At 37.8% G+C, this 21,836-nt stretch overlaps 1 protein-coding gene and 1 long non-coding RNA gene across 2 annotated transcripts; both read left to right on the forward strand.

The window, feature by feature from the left end:
• Nucleotides 1-919: 919 nt before the first annotated feature.
• LOC139886131 (photosystem I chlorophyll a/b-binding protein 3-1, chloroplastic-like) lies at nucleotides 920-2,780 on the forward strand. Its single transcript, XM_071869873.1, has 3 exons — nucleotides 920-1,137; nucleotides 1,416-1,474; nucleotides 2,057-2,780. The coding sequence occupies exons 1-3, from the start codon at nucleotides 994-996 to the stop codon at nucleotides 2,670-2,672; spliced, it is 819 nt and encodes a 272-aa protein (XP_071725974.1). The 5' UTR covers nucleotides 920-993; the 3' UTR covers nucleotides 2,673-2,780.
• Nucleotides 2,781-6,140: 3,360 nt separating this feature from the next.
• Nucleotides 6,141-8,676, forward strand: LOC139886132 (uncharacterized). Its single transcript, XR_011772285.1, has 3 exons — nucleotides 6,141-6,296; nucleotides 7,137-7,401; nucleotides 8,420-8,676. It is a non-coding gene; the product is annotated as an uncharacterized lncRNA (long non-coding RNA).
• Nucleotides 8,677-21,836: the final 13,160 nt, after the last annotated feature.

Below are 21,836 nucleotides of genomic sequence, written 5' to 3' on the forward strand. Positions count from 1 at the left end.
GTGACTCAGGATGTGATCGGGAGAGAGGTCGCGGGTCCGTGAAAAGTCAAAATGTAAATAAAAGTGTTCGGGATTAGCCGCGTTATATGTTACGAGGGGGTGATTGTTGGAACTAATCGGTTAATTGTGTCCGACATTAGAAAATGAAAATATATGCTTATAAGCCTAGGAGATCCTCCTATATCACCAATTGATTTCGAAGTATTAAGGGACTCATAGTCTTATATTTTATATGTTGTTAGGCTAAATCGATCCTATACGATCAAAGTGCTAAAGATGACAACAATGGCGACTTTACATTGTAACCAATGGGGTCCCGTGACCCCATTAGTTTGAAATTTTTTTTAACGAAGTACTCTTCAAATTTTACAGGACACCGCTAAATTTTACCACATGACCCCATATAAATCTAGAATTTACAGTTTTTTGAAGGTAAACAACCAGTAAAGTACCCTTAAATCATAATTAGTTGCGGAAATTTTTTTTTAGGACCCCATTAAGTTTTGATCCTGGAGTCGCCACTCGATGACAAAATGAAAATTGTTCCAAGTAATTCTATTAACAACGGGGCAAATGAATAAGATTTTTTATCATGTTTTTCAGATAAAATAAGTATACTATTCATATATAATCTATGTAACCAAATCATCTTGTAACATTTTTGGTTTTTAGCCTTTTTTTTTGTTTCTAACAATAAACAATACCACACTTTACAATTTACAATTAAATAACATAAGTCAAATTTCCATGGACATAAATAAGGCAGATAAAAATCTCTTATCTAAGCCAAAGATTAGCCACATGTGCAAACCTCATTGGAACAAAAGATCCCAAACCTCATCTGCAAATTTCAAGTTGGCTCAACACAAACCACAACCAATACCTCACTTGGCCCACCACCAACCTTCACCCTCCTCCTTATGTTTCCCTCTTCTCTTTCACAAATGGTACTGGAACACAATTAATCATCATCCAGCATCTACAAGCTAGAAAATGGCAACTCAAGCTTTGGTGTCATCATCATCACTTACCTCCTCAGTGGAGTCTGCTAGGCAAATCTTTGGTGCAAGGCCAGTTTACACACCTTCAAGAAAGTTATCTTTTCTTGTCAAAGCTGCATCAACCCCTCCTGTTAAGGTACATTTTAACTATATTATATTATGTAAAACGGGTTAACGGATAAGGTTTTATCTGTTCACACTAGCCGGGAATGAGAAATTTTTTACTCAGACGTAGACCTCCTTAACCTCCTCGAGATTTATTTGTACATGAACTTAACCACTAGGCTATATAGCTATTTATTACGGAGTATATAATATATGTGCATGCATGTGTGTTTCGTGTTTGAGTTTGAATATTAGTTGATGCCTTATTATTATTGTTTATATTTATATGCATGTTATTATGTGTATCAGCAAGGAAACAGACAGCTATGGTTTGCATCCAAGCAATCTCTTTCTTACCTGGATGGAAGGTAATTCCCTAATATTATGTTTAAAGTTTGTTCGGTTACTGAAGTCATGATGGCTACTGAATTTCAACTTTAAAGATAGATGAAATCTAGCCAGATCAGGTTATTAATTATTATGAAGAATTTGTGATGTTTAAGTATTACTTACTAGAAAGTTTGGTATTTTTGATCAAATATCTACTGTGAAGTTAAAGATTTATTTCAACAACTGAAAAATAGAATTTGACTGAGTTAAATTTAAGTGCTTTTCAACTTAAAGATTGACTTGAAATCTTGGATAGTTGATTAAACTTTATAATAAGTTCTAGATATAGAAAAGGAGTTGTGATTATCTGATAATGTTTTTGGATGCCGATTTTGAAGACAAAGATTTATAACAACAAAGAAAGATATCGTTTGACTTTATAAGTGGAAGTTAAATGCTTTCAACATAAAGAATTACATTAAAATATAGAACTGGATATAGGTTTGTAGTATGTTATATGGACTATTAAACAACAATTTTAAAGATCAAGATTTGGGCCATGTAAGTATTTAAAGCATATATTCTTTATTCTGTTTTACCTGAATCTATGATTTTTTCAGTCTTCCAGGTGACTTTGGATTTGACCCACTTGGTCTTTCAGACCCAGAAGGAACTGGAGGATTTATTGAGCCCAAATGGCTAGCTTATGGAGAAGTTATCAACGGACGGTTCGCTATGTTGGGTGCAGCTGGAGCCATTGCACCCGAAATTCTAGGCAAGCTTGGGCTCATCCCAGCCGAAACCGCCCTCCCATGGTTCAAAACTGGTGTTATTCCCCCAGCCGGCACGTACAACTACTGGGCTGACCCATTCACACTATTTGTACTCGAAATGGCACTAATGGGCTTTGCTGAACACAGAAGACTTCAAGATTGGTACAACCCAGGGTCAATGGGAAAGCAATACTTTTTGGGTTTGGAAAAAGGCTTTTCTGGGTCAGGCGACCCAGCGTACCCGGGCGGGCCATTTTTCAACCCGTTAGGATTCGGTAAAGATGAGAAGTCAATGAAGGAATTGAAGCTTAAAGAGATCAAGAATGGTAGATTGGCTATGTTGGCAGTGTTGGGCTATTTCATTCAGGGTTTGGTGACTGGAGTTGGACCTTTCCAGAACCTTCTAGACCATTTGTCTGATCCTGTCAACAACAATGTCTTGACCAGCCTTAAGTTCCACTAGAATGTTTATCATCCTTCATGTATGTAATGTTATTGTGCAGAACTCTCTTCAAAATACTATTATTAATTTGTAACAAAGTTAATTAATGATATGCTACGTAAACTGAGACCTTTTTTTTTTTTTTTTTTTTTTTTGGTGAAAAAAATGAAAACTCGTATAGATAACGAAGACGTTTTTCAAAGGAAAACGTCTACAACCAAAAGTACAATAATGAAACCGATGAGGCTCAAACCTAGAAAGCGGTAAAACAAACTAACTATCTATAACCGAGCCGCACCTAATGAAACCAACCTTAACCGAACAAAAAATACAACATACAAACAAGAACCCGACCACGATATCAACACACATAGGCTAAAAACATAATCGTACGAATCAACAACCAGGGCGAGAAAAAAGCCAAAAGAACCTATGGACCCGCATTTTTAAATTTACCATCAATGATCTCCCAATTAATACTTTTGCCTGAACGATTATTAATCTTGAAGGTAAGCGCACTTGAAGATCCATCGTCAACCACGTTCGAAGAACTTCCACACCGATTAGCAACTTGAAGATCCATAAACAAAATTTGGATCGCTTCTCCGTAATCCAAATCGTCGCCATAATCATTAAGAGAATAGGAACACGAAACGTCTTTATCTTTAGTCCTTCTTTTCGAATTCCTACAAACGCCTTCACCTTGATTATTTGCTTTTTTCCGAGTATCCAATTCGTCCTCATCCTTTGAATCACCCAAGTTCGACATTCTGTTCATAAGCTCAACAAAACCCATATATTTATCATCCAAAACCGCACCACCTTTGCCGTTCGTGGCCAAAACAGAGGGCGAGGGATGCCCAATAACCCTTGGATCCAAATCCGAACAAATCACCTCATCGTCCAAAGTAACATTAAAGTTGGGCCTCGGCCATTAAGGGGGCTATCACATTGTTCCAAAGAACCGAAACGAATACCAGAACCAGAAACATTCTCATCGACCTTATTAGCGAAAAAAAACCTTTTGTGTAACAAACGAAGGACTGAAACCCGAAGGTAGCTCAGTCCCTAACTCAGTCGATTCAATGGAACCCTCAATGATATTACCAGTAGGAGCAGCAGCAACGTTCTCGACATCAACCAAGTCTTTCAAATTAACCGTAACTCTACTTACATCAATGTATCTTTAATCTAGTGCCACATCTATCAAATCAACCATAAACGTTGAAAAATTTGTCTAAACCATTGGACTAACACATTGCGCCAACTGAAGATGTTTGTATCATACTACAACAATATGGCTTGAGAATTATTTTTTTTAAAATAGTAATATTTTCATACTATTTTACATAAATAGAAATTCAAATGGGAAATTCGTAAAAATGGGAAAACCGGTGTTTTAAATGCCGGTTTGCCACTTGTCAAACCAAACCGGCATTTCAATTGTCAGTTTGGTGCAAACAAAATTAAAAAAATGTCACTTCGCAAACCGGTGTTTGAAATGCTGGTTTTCATTTATTTATTTTTCCTTATTGGCTTTTTTCGATATACTCCCTGGCCCTCCCTCTGCAAGATGTCAAATCCTTCCGACTTCTTTTTAATCTTAACTAGCTGAAGACCCGCGAATTCTCGAGGTTTTTTTAGGGATGAATCTCCATTAACTTGTTATAATCACTATATTGTATATAGTATTTGTAAGCTTTAAAATAAATCGATTCAAGTACACGAGTTTACATGACTTATAATCAATGTAGGTAATTATAAATTGAAAACAATACTTCTCTTCTCTACAATTTACAAAGCCTAAAAAACAAATCCGACGTGTCACATCAACAAATTACCTGCTAATCAATTTCCACATGTAAATCAAGGATTAATTCATACAGTAGTTAATTAGCTTAAAGTACAACAACTTAACACGTGTCCCGAGGAATGACCCAATTAACCACACAGAGACAACCAACACTGTATCGTCTCTTTCTTAAAAAATGAAAAACACACAACCATTTAACCGCCAATATGGCTGCCGGCGGTCGTAAAAGATATCACCACTACTACTAATTTATTCCACGTAATTTTACGCACTTATTGATATAAATTTGGTGAAATTTCTCCCGTGTACTTATCGGCGCAGGAACGGACGTGGGTAACGGCATGGATGGTTTCTTTATATAGCATCGACTCAAAGGCATAAGGTGGGATATCAGAAGCTTTATTGAATACATGTACGTGTCGCTGTTAATTTTGTTTGTAACTACATATTTAATTTGACGATTGTGTGAATTTACAAATTTTAGGGGTTTTTTTTTTTTTTGCTCTACTGAATTCAGCAGCGCGTTGCTAGAAAACCACCTAAGTGATGTTAATCGAGTGAAGGTTGTCCGGTCACTGCATTGGTTTTTGGTAGACCTGGCAAAATGGACCCAAAGTTTTAAAAATGGGTCCATTGGGTTTACTTGAAGACCCAAATGGGTCCAAGCACATGATATAACAAATATCTTAAAGACTCAAATGGGTCCAATCACATAATACAAAAATTACTTGAAGACCCAAATGGGTTCACTTCAAAAGATTTGTTTTTCGGCGCGCGTTTTTCGGCGGCAGTTTTCGGGGCGCTTTTTCGGCGCGAGTTTTCCGAGCGCGATTTCGGCGCGCGTTTTTATTGCGAGTTTTTGGCGCGCGATTTCTGCGCGCGATTTCGGCACGCGTTTTCGGGGCCCGATTTCGGCGCGCGTTTTTGGGGACCGTTTTGGGCGGGCGTTTTCGGCGCATGTTTTCGGCGCGCGTTTTCGGTGCGTGTTTTCGGCGCGCGGTTTTCGGCCGCAGTTTTCGGGGGCCGATTTTGGGCGCGTTTTCGGGGGCTGTTTTCGGCGCGCGATTTCGGGGCGCGTTTTCGGTGCGGGTTTTCGGCGTGCGGTTTTCGGCGGACGTTTTCGGCGCGCGATTTCAGGCGCGTTTTCGGCGCGTGATTTCGGGGCGCGTTTTCGGGGCGCGTTTTCGGCGCCCGTTTTCGGCGGACGTTTTCGGCGCGGGTTTTCGGCGCGCGTTTTCGGCGCGCGTTTTTCGTCGCCCGTTTTCGGCGCGCGTTTTTCGTCGCCCGTTTTCGGCGCGCGTTTTTATTGCGCGTTTTCATTGCGCGTTTCGGCGCGCTTTTTTGGAGGCCGTTTTCGGCACGCGGTTTCGACGCGCGTTTTCGGCGCCCGATCTCGGCGGGCGATTTCGGCGCCCGATCTCGGCGGGCGATTTCGGCGCGCGATTTCGGCGGGCATTTTTGGCGACCGTTTTCGGGGCTCGTGTTCGGAAGATACATCAAAAAATGCAAACAAGAAAATTTTTACTAGCCCGACCCAACCGACCCGGGTCTCGACCCAACCCGTTCGACCCATTTTAATTCTGACCCGTTTCGACCCATGACCCATTTCGACCCGAACCCATTTGATCTTTGACCCAACCCGACCCATCTCGACCCGTTTGCCAGGTATAGTTTTTGGATATGGGCGATTCATGCTATTTCTTCAATATTGTTGCGGTATAAAGCATCCATGGCCAGATTCATTGTATCGAATTCGTTCAATTATACTAATAGATGTATTTGAAAACCATTCGACACTAGATTGAGGCACAGTTGGTTTTAAATATGATTTTGTAAGTTTATCGTTTTATTTATTTATTTTTGGGTTTCTTTTTATTAAATTTTGATTATTATATCTTTAATTTTATTGTTATTTATATTTATATGGTATTTGATGTAAACTGTGGTGGTGGTGGATGTATACAAGGATAGTTTGCCTTGTCGATCAGTTACCTAATTTCACTTGAATCTTCATAAAACTTTTTATTTGTTTTAATACAACTACTTGTATGTATGAACAAAGTGAATTCAACTTATAAAGCACATTGGTGTTTCACATGGACTGTGTTTTGTTGCATGTATTTTTTAACAACAAATCTCCTATTCTTTTGTGTTTGATTATAGCAAATGCCAAAAAAGAATATAAATAGTTATTATGGAAATGCATGAAATGTGTTTGATTAAATGTCGGATAGAAATGCAATCATACGGTTCTAATTATGTTCACCTACATTTTAACTCGATATCACATAATGCATATGAATGTAAAGAATGCATATATACTTTTTTTTATATGTGATATATATTTAGATAGAATATGCCTTTGTAAAAACATTGTTTTTTTTTTTTGCATAGAATTGGATGTTTAGTGTTTAATATATTCGTGTTTCATGAGTAATTTTAGTTTAGTAGCTCTGTCATACTGATAAGATGAAGTTTAATACTTACTCTATTTCTTTAAGTAGTCTTTGGTTTGTATAATTGTATGTTGTAATATAACTAAATGAAGAGATGATTTGTTGCATGTTCTGGGTTCATAATGTAAGTTATAGCTGCTATTAGTTTGTGGACATGTTAGAGTTTAGTAGAATTGCTGATTTTTGAATGGAGCCATAATTGCGTGTAGCTGCAAGTTTCCTGACAGGTGTGACGCTGAACGATTCAATCAACTTGGCTTCGAGGTATACTCTCATATGGATGGTTTGGAAATGGAGAAATAAAATCGTTCATGAAAAGCCTGAAAGCCGTACGGAAATTTTGAATGAAGATATAATGATGGATGTCAAGATTCTATCTCATCTTTGGATTTCAAATCGCAAAAAGGGGTCCTGCAGAGTTTTGAAGCCAAGAAAAGGCCAACTTTCGTGATCGAACACTAATCTGGGTGATCTTTTTATGGTAAGAAATTATCTAAATTCAAAGTCCATATATGGTACATTAGAGATATTCACACTGCTAAAAATTTATGTATAGTCAATGTTTAGATCTGGAGTTTTTGGAAGTCTAACTTTCAAAATTAATATAGACAAAAAAGTATTGTATCAAACTTTTGTTTTATTTTGTATCTGATACATATGTAATTATTACTAGTGTATTAGAATGTAAATAGGTTATGTGGTATGTTAATATGGCCCAATCCAACTATAATGATGGGCCATTAGGGTTTAGTTAGTTAATGTATTGTACTCAATAAATACTCACGGGATTTCATTCTTCTACAATTATATGGTAGAACAGTAGCTATGTTATGTAATAGAATAGATGATTTGGTTTATGAATGTAAATAGTAAAAGTAATAAGAACAACGATGGATGATTGTAAATGAAGGTGGTATTTTGTTCATATGATGATGATGATGATGAAAAGAAAAGATACAATATATAAATAAATGGGTCAAAATTGCTACTTATATGTAGAAGTAAATAATATTTTGTGTGAAAGTTTTTTACCTTTACATGTACTTGCTTTTGCCTGTACTCCCAAGTATCAAGTATGCGTGCCGAAATGGGTGGATTTTGTAATTGATTCATGTCATATTTAGTACTCCGTATTAGTTGTATACATTATCGCATTTTAAGTTTAGCAAGATTACTTATTTAAGTAATTTTAATAATGATTGTGATGTTCTGTTATGCCATGAACAGAACCATTACATGATACCTTTTTCCCTATAGTAAATGTGATGTGTTGACGTATCACGTATGGATCTTCTAAAGTTATGTGTATAGTAAATGTGATGTGTTGAAGTATGGATCTTTTAAAGTTATGTGTTAAATGATGCGCATTCTAATAGCCTAAAAATGATTTATGATTTCAAGTTGAATAGGTTTAGATCATATATGAATCTGAATAGGTGTGTTTGATTAATTGATTACAAATTTGAAATGATGAGATGAAGTTTGCTGATTTGATACAGGGTGATTAGTGCACTAATCAAATTGATACAGTTTAATGGATCACATTTTTAGAAGTTTCTTGACTTTTAAAAGTCACCATGTCAGGTATTATTTCTGATGTTTTTCTTGGCATAAGTTATATAGCTACTCTGTTTTGAATTTGGGTAATTATTTGTGCGTTTTAGTTTGTTTTGATAATATGGATATTGGTTTCTGTCCTCTGCTGTATAGAAAATTTGGTACCAAGTTTGGTTGTGATATATTGACTTTTTGGAGTAAAAATTTGGAGTTTGGTATCATGTGTTGGAAGCTTCGACGAGCCCAACACACCCACTACAGAGGACCTAGATTATACTACACTCACTACACCAACACTTGACGTTGGTTAGCCTTTAATTTTATGAATCCTTAGTGCACAATAATGTTTAGGCGACAGTGTCGACCATATATCATTCAGGCGGTATAACCGACCATATATCACTTAGGCGGCAGAGCCGACCATATAATAGATACAACACAAGTGCACTAAGAACTTAAATACAAACTGAGGCTTAAATGGGAAACTTAACGAAGAACGCTTTTATAATTACAAAGAAACAATTACAATATTATGAACTAACTCACACTCTTCTTTTACTTCTTCACCTTACTTCTTCTCTACTTCCTCACAACTCTCACACCTTACACAAATGAACCCACCACCTATATTTATACTACTCCATGGAAGTTTCTAGAAACTAGATATTTCCATGGATATATAAATATCTAGATATTTTTATACATATAAATATCTAGATATTTCTTACACATATAAATATCTAGATTTTTCTATACATTTTAATATCTAGATATTTTTCATATACATATTAATATCTAGATATTTTACCCATATACATTTACTAATTCCATATTATTCTAAATTTGCATTGTATTTTAACACTCCCCCTCAATGCAAATTTTCTTCCAACGATGTCTTGCAGACCATTCCAAGTGCTTCTCTGAATTTTTCAAACTTTGGTTTACTTAGGCTCTTGGTGAATATATCTGCAACTTGTTCATCTGTCTTTGTTGGCACCATCTTGATCTCCCCTTCAAGGACCTTCTCGCGTACATAGTGATAGTGCACTTCTATGTGTTTTGTTCTTGCATGGAAGACTGGATTCTCTGCTAATCGAATAGCTGATAGATTATCACAGAAAAGTTTTACTTGATAATCTGTTGATTGATGAAGATCTTCCATTAGCTGCTTCAACCAAGTAATTTCTTGTGTTGCTGATGCTGCCGATCGATATTCTGCTTCGGTGCTTGATAAGGATACAGTTGGTTGTCTCTTGCTGCACCATGATATTACTCCCGATCCAAGACTAAACATGTATCCAGTTGTTGATCGTCGTGTATCATAGTCTCCAGCGTAATCAGCGTCACAATATCCAGTCACGTGACATTCTTTTGTTTTCTTGTACAAAATGCCAAAGTTAATAGTGCCTTTAACATACCTTAAGATGCGTCGTACAACATCAAGGTGAGGCTTCTTCGGATTGCTCATGTATCGACTAACCACTCCAACTGCATAAGATATGTCTGGCCGGCTTAGTGTGAGATAAATAAGACTTCCGACCATCTTTCGATACATGGTAACATCTTGAAGACTTTTTCCTTCATCTGCTCGTAGTTTTGTATTCGGATCCATCGGAGTTGAGATAGGTTTGCAATTAAGCATTCCGTACTTTTGTAAAAGATCTCGCGCATATTTCTGTTGTCCCAGAAATAATCCTTCTCTTTTCTGCTCTATTTCGAGTCCAAGAAAATGTTTGAGTTCTCCAAGCTCCTTCATATGAAATCTGATAGACAGATTCTCTCTTGTTCTTTGGATCTCCTCATAGTGATCTCCCGTGATAATTAAGTCATCCACATATACTAGCACTATGGCTAGTTTTCCATGATTTTGTTTCACAAATAAACTAGAATCTGAAGGAGCAACTGTAAAACCACTTTGTACCAAGAACTCACCAATTTTCCCATACCAAGCTCTTGGAGCCTGCTTCAAGCCATATAGTGCCTTCTTTAATTTGCAGACATGCTCAGGATGGATCTTGTTCTCAAAGCCTCTTGGTTGCTCCATATAGATGTTTTTGTCAAGTTCTCCATGTAAGAAAGCGTTCTTGACATCCATCTGCCACAGCTTCCAAGATTTGCTAGCAGCTAAAGCTAGTAGAGCTCGAATTGTTGTGATCTTTGCCACTGGACTAAACGTTTCTTCATAATCCTGCCCATATTGTTGAGAAAAACCTCTAGCAACAAGTCGAGCTTTATACCTTTCAATGGAGCCATCTGATCGAGTCTTCACCTTGTAAACCCATTTACAAGATATTGGTTTTACATCTTTTGGCTTTGGAACTAAACTCCATGTCTAGTTTTCTTTTAGTGCATTAATTTCTTCTTCCATCGCTTTCTGCCATTCTTGACTTTGTGCTGCTTCTTCATAAGTGGAAGGCTCAATAGGTATTGATTCATCCACATGAGCAGCATTGGCATACCTCGGATTAGGTTGCCTCGGCCTTGTTGATCTCCGTAATTCTTACACATGCTCCTCGGCATCCATTTGGCTTGGACGAACCTCTTCGGATGTAGATTGATGTACCCCAGTTTTCCATGGACTCGTTTCCTTATAGTACGATCCATCTCCTTCTTTAATTGGATCCGATATGTGCTCTTTATGTTCTTCTTTCTCTTCTGGAACTTCTTCTAATCCATGAGATTCTGGAAGCTCTATCTTTTGAGGTGACCACCATGAAGAAGCTTCATCAAATACCACATTTCTTGAAGTATGACACTTTCCGGTATTTGGATCACAACATCTCCATCCTTTTCTTGATTCATCATAACCGATAAAAATGCACCGAATTGCCTTTTTATCAAATTTGCTTTTTAGATGATCTGGCACGAAGACATAGCATACACATCCAAAAACCTTGAGATGATTGACGGTTGGCTTGATTTTCCATAATCTTTCATATGGTGAAATATATCCCAACTTTGTTTGTGGGAGTCTGCTAATCACGTATGAAGCCGTCCTCATACATTCGGCCCAAAATCTTCCTGGTACATTCTTACCATGAAGCATACTTCGACAAGTTTCAGCAAGATGACGATTCTTACGTTCTGCCACTTCATTCTGTTGTGGAGTATTAGGGCAAGTTAATTGCCTTCTGATCTTGTGCTTCTCAAGATACATATTGAACTCAGTCGATAAATATTCTCCTCCATTATCTGTGCGTAAGCATCGAATCTTAGTATTGAGCTCACTTTCTACCTTGTTCTTGAACTCTTTAAACTTCTGAAAAGTCTCCGACTTTTCCTTCATGAAGTAAACCCATACATACCTTGAGAAGTCATCAATGAATGTCACCATATACTTCATACCTCCAAGTGATGTTTGTTTCACTGGGCCGAAGACATCTGAGTGTATGAGCTCTAGTGGTGTCTTGGACTGATGCGCTGACTCCTTGAATGGCAATTGGTGAGCTTTGCCAAATTGACATCCATCACATATTGTATCTGTTCGGATATCAATTTGAGGAAGCCCATTTACTATGTGTTTCACCATCATCTCCTTTAACTTGTTGTAGCCCACATGTCCAAGACGTTCATGCCAAAGATCAGCCGTTTCATTCTTTCGAGTCTTATCCACATATGCTGTTTCAGCAGATAGTACATAGACCGACTCTATTCTTCTTCCTTGCATAATTGGATTGCCAACCACCTTCACTCTCTTGAATACGGACACATCTTCTGGTCCAAAGAGCACATAGTTCCCTTCTGCTGTCAATTGTGGTACTGACAGTAAATTCTTCTTTAGGCCAGGGACAAGATACACCTTCTCGAGTTGGAGCTTATGAGAGTCGCCTTCATTTGGAATTATTGTCTTTCCAATGTGAGAAATAGACAACCTTGAATTGTCGGCTGTCAACACGACTCTCTTTCCTTTGTAATCCTCCATTTCTTGCAGCTTCGTCTCATCATTGGTCATATGATTTGAGCACCCAGAATCAATGATCCAATCATCTTTGTAGTTTATTTTTGACTTTAAGGTTGCTGCAAGAGCTTGATCATCCATGTCAGCTTCAACGGAGAGTCCTGCTTCTGCATCCCATGTTTCCTCATTAATGGTTGCTTCGAATGTGACCTCTTTCTTCTCATCTCTTGAGGCGGCCACATTTCCTTCGAAAGTTCGCCTTCTGGGGAATCTACATTCTCGAGCAAAATGACCCTTCTTGCCACAATTGAAGCATTCACCATTCTTTCTCTTATCATTTTCCCCGTACTGTTGGCGATAATCTCTTCTTCCTTGTTGAGCTCCCCCTGAAGCGTTGCCTTTTGATTTTGGGTGACCCTTCCACCCATATGTCTTACTTTCTTTCATCGCCTCTTGTCTTCGAGATGTTGCTTTCTTTTTATTGGTGAAGAGTGCATCTTCTCCGTCTTTTACGGTTACTTCATTCATCTGCTTGGCTAATGCCTCTTGATTTGCCAATAGATTCTCCAGCTCTATTAATGATGGTTGAGTAGGCCATCCTCTCACAGCGGCTATAAATCCATTATACTCGGATCTTAAGCCGTGGATGATAATTCTCTTCATCCTTGCATCACTCACTTTCTCTTCAGGAGCAAGCTGAGATATCTCACGGCAAATAGATTTCACCTTGGTGAAATACTGGGAAATAGACAAACTTCCTTGTGAGATACATGCGAGCTCATTTTCCAAGAGCTGGAGGCGTGCTTCATTCTTCTTTGAAAATAACTTGTCAAAAGTTTCCCAAGCTGCCTTCGGTGTTTTCTCGTCACGGATGTGCTCCAATAGATCCTCCTCGATTGTAGTCTTCAGTATAAATAAAGCCTTCCCGGCCTTGATGTTCCATTTTCTCAAGGCTTCGGCATTTTCTTTCGGTGGAGGCGTTGTGTCACTGCCAGCAACTATTTCCCATAAATCATGTCCCCGGCCTTGATGTTCCATTTTCTCAAGGCTTCGGCATTTTCTTTCGGTGGAGGCGTTGTGTCACTGCCAGCAACTATTTCCCATAAATCATGTCCTTGTAGGTAGGATTCTATGCAAGTCCGCCAATAACCATAGTTGTGGTTATTGAGACTCTTGATTCCACTGCTCGTACTTGCAAGATCTGCCATCATGACGTCCAACGTTCAATAAGCTTGGTCCCAGACTGATGAGCTTTCACAGTTCCTAACTGTGCTCCGACAGAATCTCCCTTAGAGCCTTGGTGAAAACAAGTCGATGTAAACGTCCAACGTTTACCGATTTCCTCCACTAGAAATGGTCCCGAACGACCCGCTCTGATACCAATTGTTGGAAGCTTCGACGAGCCCAACACACCCACTACAGAGGACCTAGATTATACTACACTCACTACACCAACACTTGGCGTTGGTTAGCCTTTAATTTTATGAATCCTTAGTGCACAATAATGTTTAGGCGACAGTGTCGACCATATATCATTCAGGCGGTATAACCGACCATATATCACTTAGGCGGCAGAGCCGACCATATAATAGATACAACACAAGTGCACTAAGAACTTAAATACAAACTGAGGCTTAAATGGGAAACTTAACGAAGAACGCTTTTATAATTACAAAGAAACAATTACAATATTATGAACTAACTCACACTCTTCTTTTACTTCTTCACCTTACTTCTTCTCTACTTCCTCACAACTCTCACACCTTACACAAATGAACCCACCACCTATATTTATACTACTCCATGGAAGTTTCTAGAAACTAGATATTTCCATGGATATATAAATATCTAGATATTTTTATACATATAAATATCTAGATATTTCTTACACATATAAATATCTAGATTTTTCTATACACTTTAATATCTAGATATTTTTCATATACATATTAATATCTAGATATTTTACCCATATACATTTACTAATTCCATATTATTCTAAATTTGGTACCAAGTTTGGTTGTGATATATTGACTTTTTGGAGTCAAAATTTGGAGTTTGGTATCATGTTCCTGTACTGCGTTGGTGTGTATGATCTGGTTTGTTATAGAATGAAGATGTTTTGGATTTGATTGTTTGGAGCTGCTATGGCAAATGGAATGCAACATAGAAGCACAAATAGGTTTTAAATGATCGGTTCGATGATATATCTGGCCTTGGATTTAGATTGGGCCATGTGATTTGTAGCAGAGATAAAGTATGGCGCGGGTTTAATGATACTATTGTGAGATGGGTTGGTTCCAAGTGTTTGGGTCATAAAAATAAATGGAAGGATAATGGGTTTAGAGGTGGTCATCGTTTCATGGAGATGGATTGTTTAGTGATATTATATATTTTGGATATTTTGTATTGTTGTTAGTTATTTTTAGAGGCTCATTGTACATGTTTGGGATGTACACTAAAAACGTCCCCACATATTTGGAATCGTTTTAGTTTTTTTATATTAATTTTTTCGGGGTTTCGTCCCGTTTATCAAGAAAAGGTTGTTTTTTGCTCAGGTTTTTATTCAACTTATCCTTTGTCATACAATGAATGAATTGTTAGCCATCTATCTGATTCTATAAGTTGCTTTTGTTATTATTTGTAATTCGAGTTTCGTTATCAACTCATGGGTATAAGAGGAAGGTAAACATGGTTAGGAACGATTGTATGTGTTTGTAATTGCTCTATATGTTTAGATGTAATTGCAAGTATCTTAACTAATATGATGCTGTCATTTTGGATTTTGACTCATTTTCAGTCATAAGGGTTGGTAATGATGGCTTTCAGTCGATGCATTGGTGCATTATTTATATAAATGATGGTAATGGTAATGGTTATTACTATAAACAGCAAGATTGGTATATTATTTATATAAATGTATGTGCAAAAAAAAAATGCAGTGGGTACAAGATACCTTTGATGGAAATTGGTATCTTATATCTCCTACTTAATTAGTTTAATCTTTGTTAATATAGTTCTTTCCCTCTTACGTACCTTTTGAAATGAAATTGTAAATTCACGTGTGTCTATATCTTCGATTGAAGTGGTGAACAATTGACGACCCAAGCCATATGTAATAACTTAGAGTAGTGAAATCAAATCGGACTATATTGCTTATGTATAGCCGAGCTATCGAACCGACATGAACGAAGGTATTATGATGCTAATTAGTATCAATACTAATAATACTAATGTTTTCAAATACTTTTATTTAGAGCTGTCGTGCAAAGCACGTGCTCATACATATAATTTCAGTGCTATCAACACAATAAGTAAATGGATCAATAAGTAATTTTACTACAAGGTATTATGTAGTTGTTTTACAATTTCTTTAGTTTCAATACATATACTACTAAAGTGTTTCGTTATTAAACTGCTATCAACAACAACAAACAATGTTGTACAAGTAGTAACGATTACGAAAATTATTATTTAGAGTCGCCGTGCAACGCACGGGCTCTTAATATCTAGTATAAAATAAAGTTGAAAGGCTAACACGTATAACTCTAATCCTTGATTGTTGTTTTCAAACATGAGTAGGTTGTACTAAATTTTGACAGTAAAAAAAAATCCTCAAAAGCTAAAGGGACAGTTTACTTACTTCAGGTTGACTTCCTTATCCTGAAAACATTATTGAGATACCCACATCATTTCACAATTAGTACCAAACATCAAAGATCGACTAAGGCTATTGGAATGATACGTTAAGCAAAAAGTAAATAAAGGATAAACATACCTTTAGAATCGGTCGTACCTATGCTATGGTTTTAACATCATGCTAGAGCAGTTTCAACTTTGATTTCAATCACAAAATCTTCCATGTTGATGGGTAGAACATCTGTCATCTGTGGACAACAGCCTAAAAAACAAAATGACTTGATGAAAATAAAGCGAAACAAAATGAACCTGATTACATTGAATAACTCAATAAACAATAAACACAATCTCCGCTAAAACATTTAGTTTGTCTGCAACTATATTTATAGGGTTAGTTAAGTTGCTTAATTTGTAAAAACATGTTGTCTTGGACTATTTGTCTATTCTTTGTTAACTTTTACAAATTAACCATTGCTTTATATAAGTAACCTACATCGTTATACTAATAGACTAAAAGAATCGATATTATGCAAACCGTGTCCTTTATTCATTCGATTGTGTTGTTTATATACACCTTTACAATATCTCTAAAAGATGTCCAAATCCTACCTAACCGACCTATTATTTTTGGACGTGGATTACAACTTGATTGACAAGGTATATCTCTTCCAAATATAATACAATAATATACATAAATAATATGTCGGCTATTACTCCCCCGCAGTCGAAGCTACCGGAGAATGGATGCAGAGACTGGATCGAAACTCTTCAAAAAGTAAGCGAGGGAGACCCTTGGTGAAAATGTCGGCAATCTGATATCTAGTAGGTACATGAAGAACACGAACATGGCCCTTTGCCACCTTTTCTCGAACAAAATGAATATCCATTTCAATGTGTTTTGTTCGTTGGTGTTGAACTGGATTGACGGATAGATAAATAGCACTGACGTTGTCGCAGAAAACCAAAGTAGCCTTATGAATAGGATAGTGTAACTCGAGAAGCAAATTCCGAATCCAGCATGTTTCGGCAACAACGTTTGCCACTCCCCGATATTCAGCCTCGGCACTAGAACGTGAAATAGTAGGTTGGCGCTTAGAGGACCACGATATTAAATTATCACCAAAATAAACACAGTACCCAGATGTTGATCGTCGGGTATCCGGGCAACCACCCCAATCCGCATCCGTGTATGCTACCAAGTTCTGATGTCGACTCTTGTTTATATATAAACCGAGAGATGTAGTACCCTGCAAATATCGAATGATCCTTTTTAAAGCAAGCATGTGGACGTCTTTTGGATCGTGCATGTGGAGGCAAACTTGTTGCACGGCGTATGAAATATCGGGACGAGTAAACGTCAAGTATTGTAGGGCTCCGGCTAAACTTCGATATTTGGTTGGATTAGAATATGGTTCTCCTGATTTGGTACTTAACTTTCCATTACAATCTACTGGTGTCGAAACCGATTGGCAATTTTCCATACCTGCACGTGAGATTATGTCTTTTGTGTATGCCTCTTGACTCAAAAATAAACCTGTTTTAGAACGAGTTACTGAAATTCCCAAGAAAGAATGTAGAGGCCCCAAATCCTTCATAGCGAACTCATGTGATAAAAGTGACATTAGTCTTTTTCGCAAATGCTCATTTGAAGTCGTAAGTACGATGTCATCCACATAGAGTAAAAGATAAGCCACATCATGTCCATGTTTATATATAAATAGTGAATGATCACACTTACTATGGACAAAGCCAATACGAGCCGCATAATCAGCGAACCTTTGATACCAAGCACGTGGAGCTTGTTTTAAACCATAAAGAGACCGTTTCAAGAGACATACATGGTCAGGATAGGTGGGATCACGAAAACCTGCAGGTTGTGACATGTACACTGTTTCATTAAGATGTCCGTGCAAAAAAGCATTCTTTACATCCAGTTGACGAATTTGCCACGACTTTGAAACTGCAATGTTAAGTACCGTACGAATAGTAGCCGGTTTAACAACCGGGCTAAAAGTTTCGTTACAGTCAATTCCAACTTGTTGTGATCGACCATCACCAACCAACCGCGCCTTATACCGTTCAAATGACCCATCGGATTTCATCTTATGGCGGTAAATCCACATTGAACGAATTACCTGCATGTTAGGAAGACGAGGTACAAGAGTCCATGTTTCATTATCCATTAAGGCCTTATATTCATCAGCCATGGCGTGTTTCCAATTGGGATCCGCGAGAGCAATTTTGGGATTAGTCGGTATAGGAGAAAGAGATGTAGTGGCCGAGAGGTTGAAAGGAATTTTTGGTTTAAAAATACCTGACATGCTTCTTGTGTGGATTGTGCGTGGAGGAGTAGAAGGTGACTCAGAAGATTGAGGTGAAGGTGGCGTAGTATTTGGTTGACCAAAATGGGAATGATTTGTGTCACCAGAAGATGAGTGTTGCGTAGGTGAATTAGTGGAAGTGGACTGAGTAAAATTGGGCTGCGACAGGTTAGTAGGCTCGACATTGTTGGGCCTAGAAAGTGGAGTAGACAAAGATGGGCTGGTAGGAGTTATAGATACAGTAGGCGTGGGAATGAAATTATTAGAATGAGGTGAAGAGTTGAAATCAGTAGAATATATAAGTGGTGAAATCCCTTCATTACAAAATTTATATGTTTCAGGTTTTGAGGGATTTAATTTGGTAAAAGGAAAGATTGTTTCGTCGAAGAGAACATGTCGCGAAATAATGATTTTGTGGGTGGATAAATCGTAGCATTTATATCCACGATGATTGGTTGGATATCCCAAGAAGACGCATGGTGTAGAGCGAGATTCAAGTTTATGTATTTTTATAGATGGGAAGAGTGGGTAGCATAGACAACCAAATACACGTAAGTGATCATAAGATGGGAGACGGTTATATAGTTTTTGAGTGGGGGAGACATTTTTTAGTAATCGACTTGGAATAATGTTGATAAGATACGTCGCCATTTCAAGAGCATGGTGCCAAAAACGATGGGGTACGCACGAATGAGACAAGAGTGTTCGCATGACATTATTGATGGCACGGATTTTTCTTTCCGCCTTGCCATTTTGAGACGAAGTGTAAGGACATGAGAAACGAAAGTTCATCCCATTAAGTTTGCAAAATTGGTGAAAAGTGGTGTTATTATACTCCGTCCCATTGTCACATTGAAGCTGTTTAATTGAAACGCCAAATTGAGTTTTTATGTAAGAATGAAAAGATTTAAAGATAGAGAAGACTTGAGATTTATGTCCTAAAGGGAAAGTCCATAGAAAATTACTGTAATCATCCAAGAACAAGATATAATATTTATGACCACTACTACTAAGTATTGGAGACGTCCACAAATCACTATGCACAATATCAAACGGAGCATAAGTATTAGAAAAAGAAGCATAAAATGGTAACTTGATATGTTTGCCAAAAACACACGATTGACAAAGTTTATTACTAGAATTCGAAATACAATTTATTGAAAGATTATTTCTAAGAGACTTCAACACATCACCACCCGGATGTCCTAAGCGATGGTGCCACAAATCTTGAGATAAAGCTAGAAAACTTGAAGGAGAGGATAGTTGACGCAGCATGGAAGAGTGGAGTGGATATAGGTCACCGGTGCTATTGCATCGTAGGATGATAGTCCCCTTCGGAAATTCCTTCACAGTAAAACCAAAAGGATCAAAAGATATGGATATGCTATTGTCAGTGGTAAGACGACGTACAGAAATTAAATTCTTTATAAGTTGGGGAGCATATAAGACATTGGATAAGAGTAATGGTTTCTGGTTAGATGAGATATAGGTTCGGCCAATCCCATTTATTGGAATACGGTTGCCATTGCCAACTAATATATGTTTAGGATGACCCGAATGAAAATGAAACATTAACTTACCTTGAGATCCCGTCATGTGTGCAGTTGCTCCTGTGTCCATGTACCAATTATTATCTTCAGGCGGGTTCAAACTCATGGTGTACATAGCGGACTCAATGTCTGTTGGAGTGGAAGATGCGACTGAAGGAGCATAGCTGGGTCGTGCAGGACGTGGGCCAAGCAAACCAGGTTGTCCATTAGGAGTGGGGTTTCTAGGCCATTGGGCCGTGGGATAAGGACAAGGAGGCGAGGTCCATGGGCTATGTTGTTGCCAATTTCCTGGATTATATTGCCACTGTGAGTTGTATGGCCCATAAGAATAGTTGTTGCTGTAGAAATTTCTGCCACGACCTCGTTGATAGCCACCACGACCCCGATATCCACCTCGATTATAACCTCTGCCCCGGTTACTCTGACCACCACCACGAGATGAATTGTTGTGACCAGCGGGTGGTTTGGATGGCTCAGAAGGAGAAGTGGTTGCCACGAGCGCAGAACCGGCAGTAGCAGCGGCTTGAGTGGTTTGTTTTGCTTTTCGTGTTTCTTCCAATATGAGTTTCGAACGGGCCTCGTAAAAGCTTGGAAGAGGCTGCATATGATTAATATGAGAACCAATAGTATCATAAGATTCGTTTAAACCCGTAACCAATTGTAGAACCAATCGGTCATCATCAATAGTTGGTCCAACATCAGACAGCTGATCAGCAAGCATTTTAAGCTCTTGACAATAAGCGGACACATTGGGAAAGTCATCTAAACGTATATTAGTGAATTTGTGGGTGAGGTGCACAGCTCGTGTATTTTTGTTGTCTTGGAAGATGTTGCGGAGACGCTCCCACGCCTGTTGAGCAGTTGAGTTTGGTTTCAGAATTGTAGAAAGTAGATCGGTAGAGATGGTGCTATAGATCCACTGTAAGACAATAGAATCGAGTCGTTTCCAGGATGCTGTAGGTGTGGAAGATGTGGGTGTGGTGGTTTCGCTGGTAGTGGATGATGAAGAAGAGTCATCCGGAATGATATGGCTGATCACATCGAAAGCGGTACAGTGGATTTTAAAGAGTTCGGACCAGTTGGTGTATTGATTTTTGTCCATCTCCAGAACAATCGGAACAAAGTTTTTGATATTATTCACGGTGACAGCAGGGTGAAGTTTGTTATTTGATTCAGACATCGTGAGATATGCAGAAAAGAAACAAAGAAGTATTTGTGAGGAAGAAGATGTTTAAGGCTGTTGGATCAGAACGTCTGATACCATAAAAGAATCGATATTATGCAAACCGTGTCCTTTATTCATTCGATTGTGTTGTTTATATACACCTTTACAATATCTCTAAAAGATGTCCAAATCCTACCTAACCGACCTATTATTTTTGGACGTGGATTACAACTTGATTGACAAGGTATATCTCTTCCAAATATAATACAATAATATACATAAATAATATGTCGGCTATTATAGACTATTTTTTTTAAATACAACGATCTCAAGCGTTTTATGAAATTTTAGATGACTTTTGGACCACTTTGGCCTCCTCAACCCATCCAATTTGTTCATCTTTGATCAGTATTCTTAATATGACTTGGTGGAAACAAAGAATAATTCAATGACCCATTTAACCATTAGTGGGTCAAAATTAACACATCTAAATGAAGATGGTTTACCTGTGTGGACCATCAATGGGTAGAATAATGTAATGAGCTTTGACATGATGGTTCCTTCTTAACGTGAAATACTCATATTTTCATAATGACAATAATAGGTCACTAATAGATCGGTTTCAAACGGTACCATGCATGCCCCCTTTGGAGACTACATATTGATCCCTTTTCCTCACCCGCAGTGCCTAACTGCCCTAGGCTAACTTTGCCTTATACACCTTCTTATTTATAAGACATAATAAGAAGGTAACTACATGTAAATTAAGTTAAAAGGATTAAATGT

Source organism: Rutidosis leptorrhynchoides, chromosome 1 (genome assembly GCF_046630445.1).
Source record: "Rutidosis leptorrhynchoides isolate AG116_Rl617_1_P2 chromosome 1, CSIRO_AGI_Rlap_v1, whole genome shotgun sequence".
Classification (NCBI taxonomy): domain Eukaryota; kingdom Viridiplantae; phylum Streptophyta; class Magnoliopsida; order Asterales; family Asteraceae; genus Rutidosis; species Rutidosis leptorrhynchoides.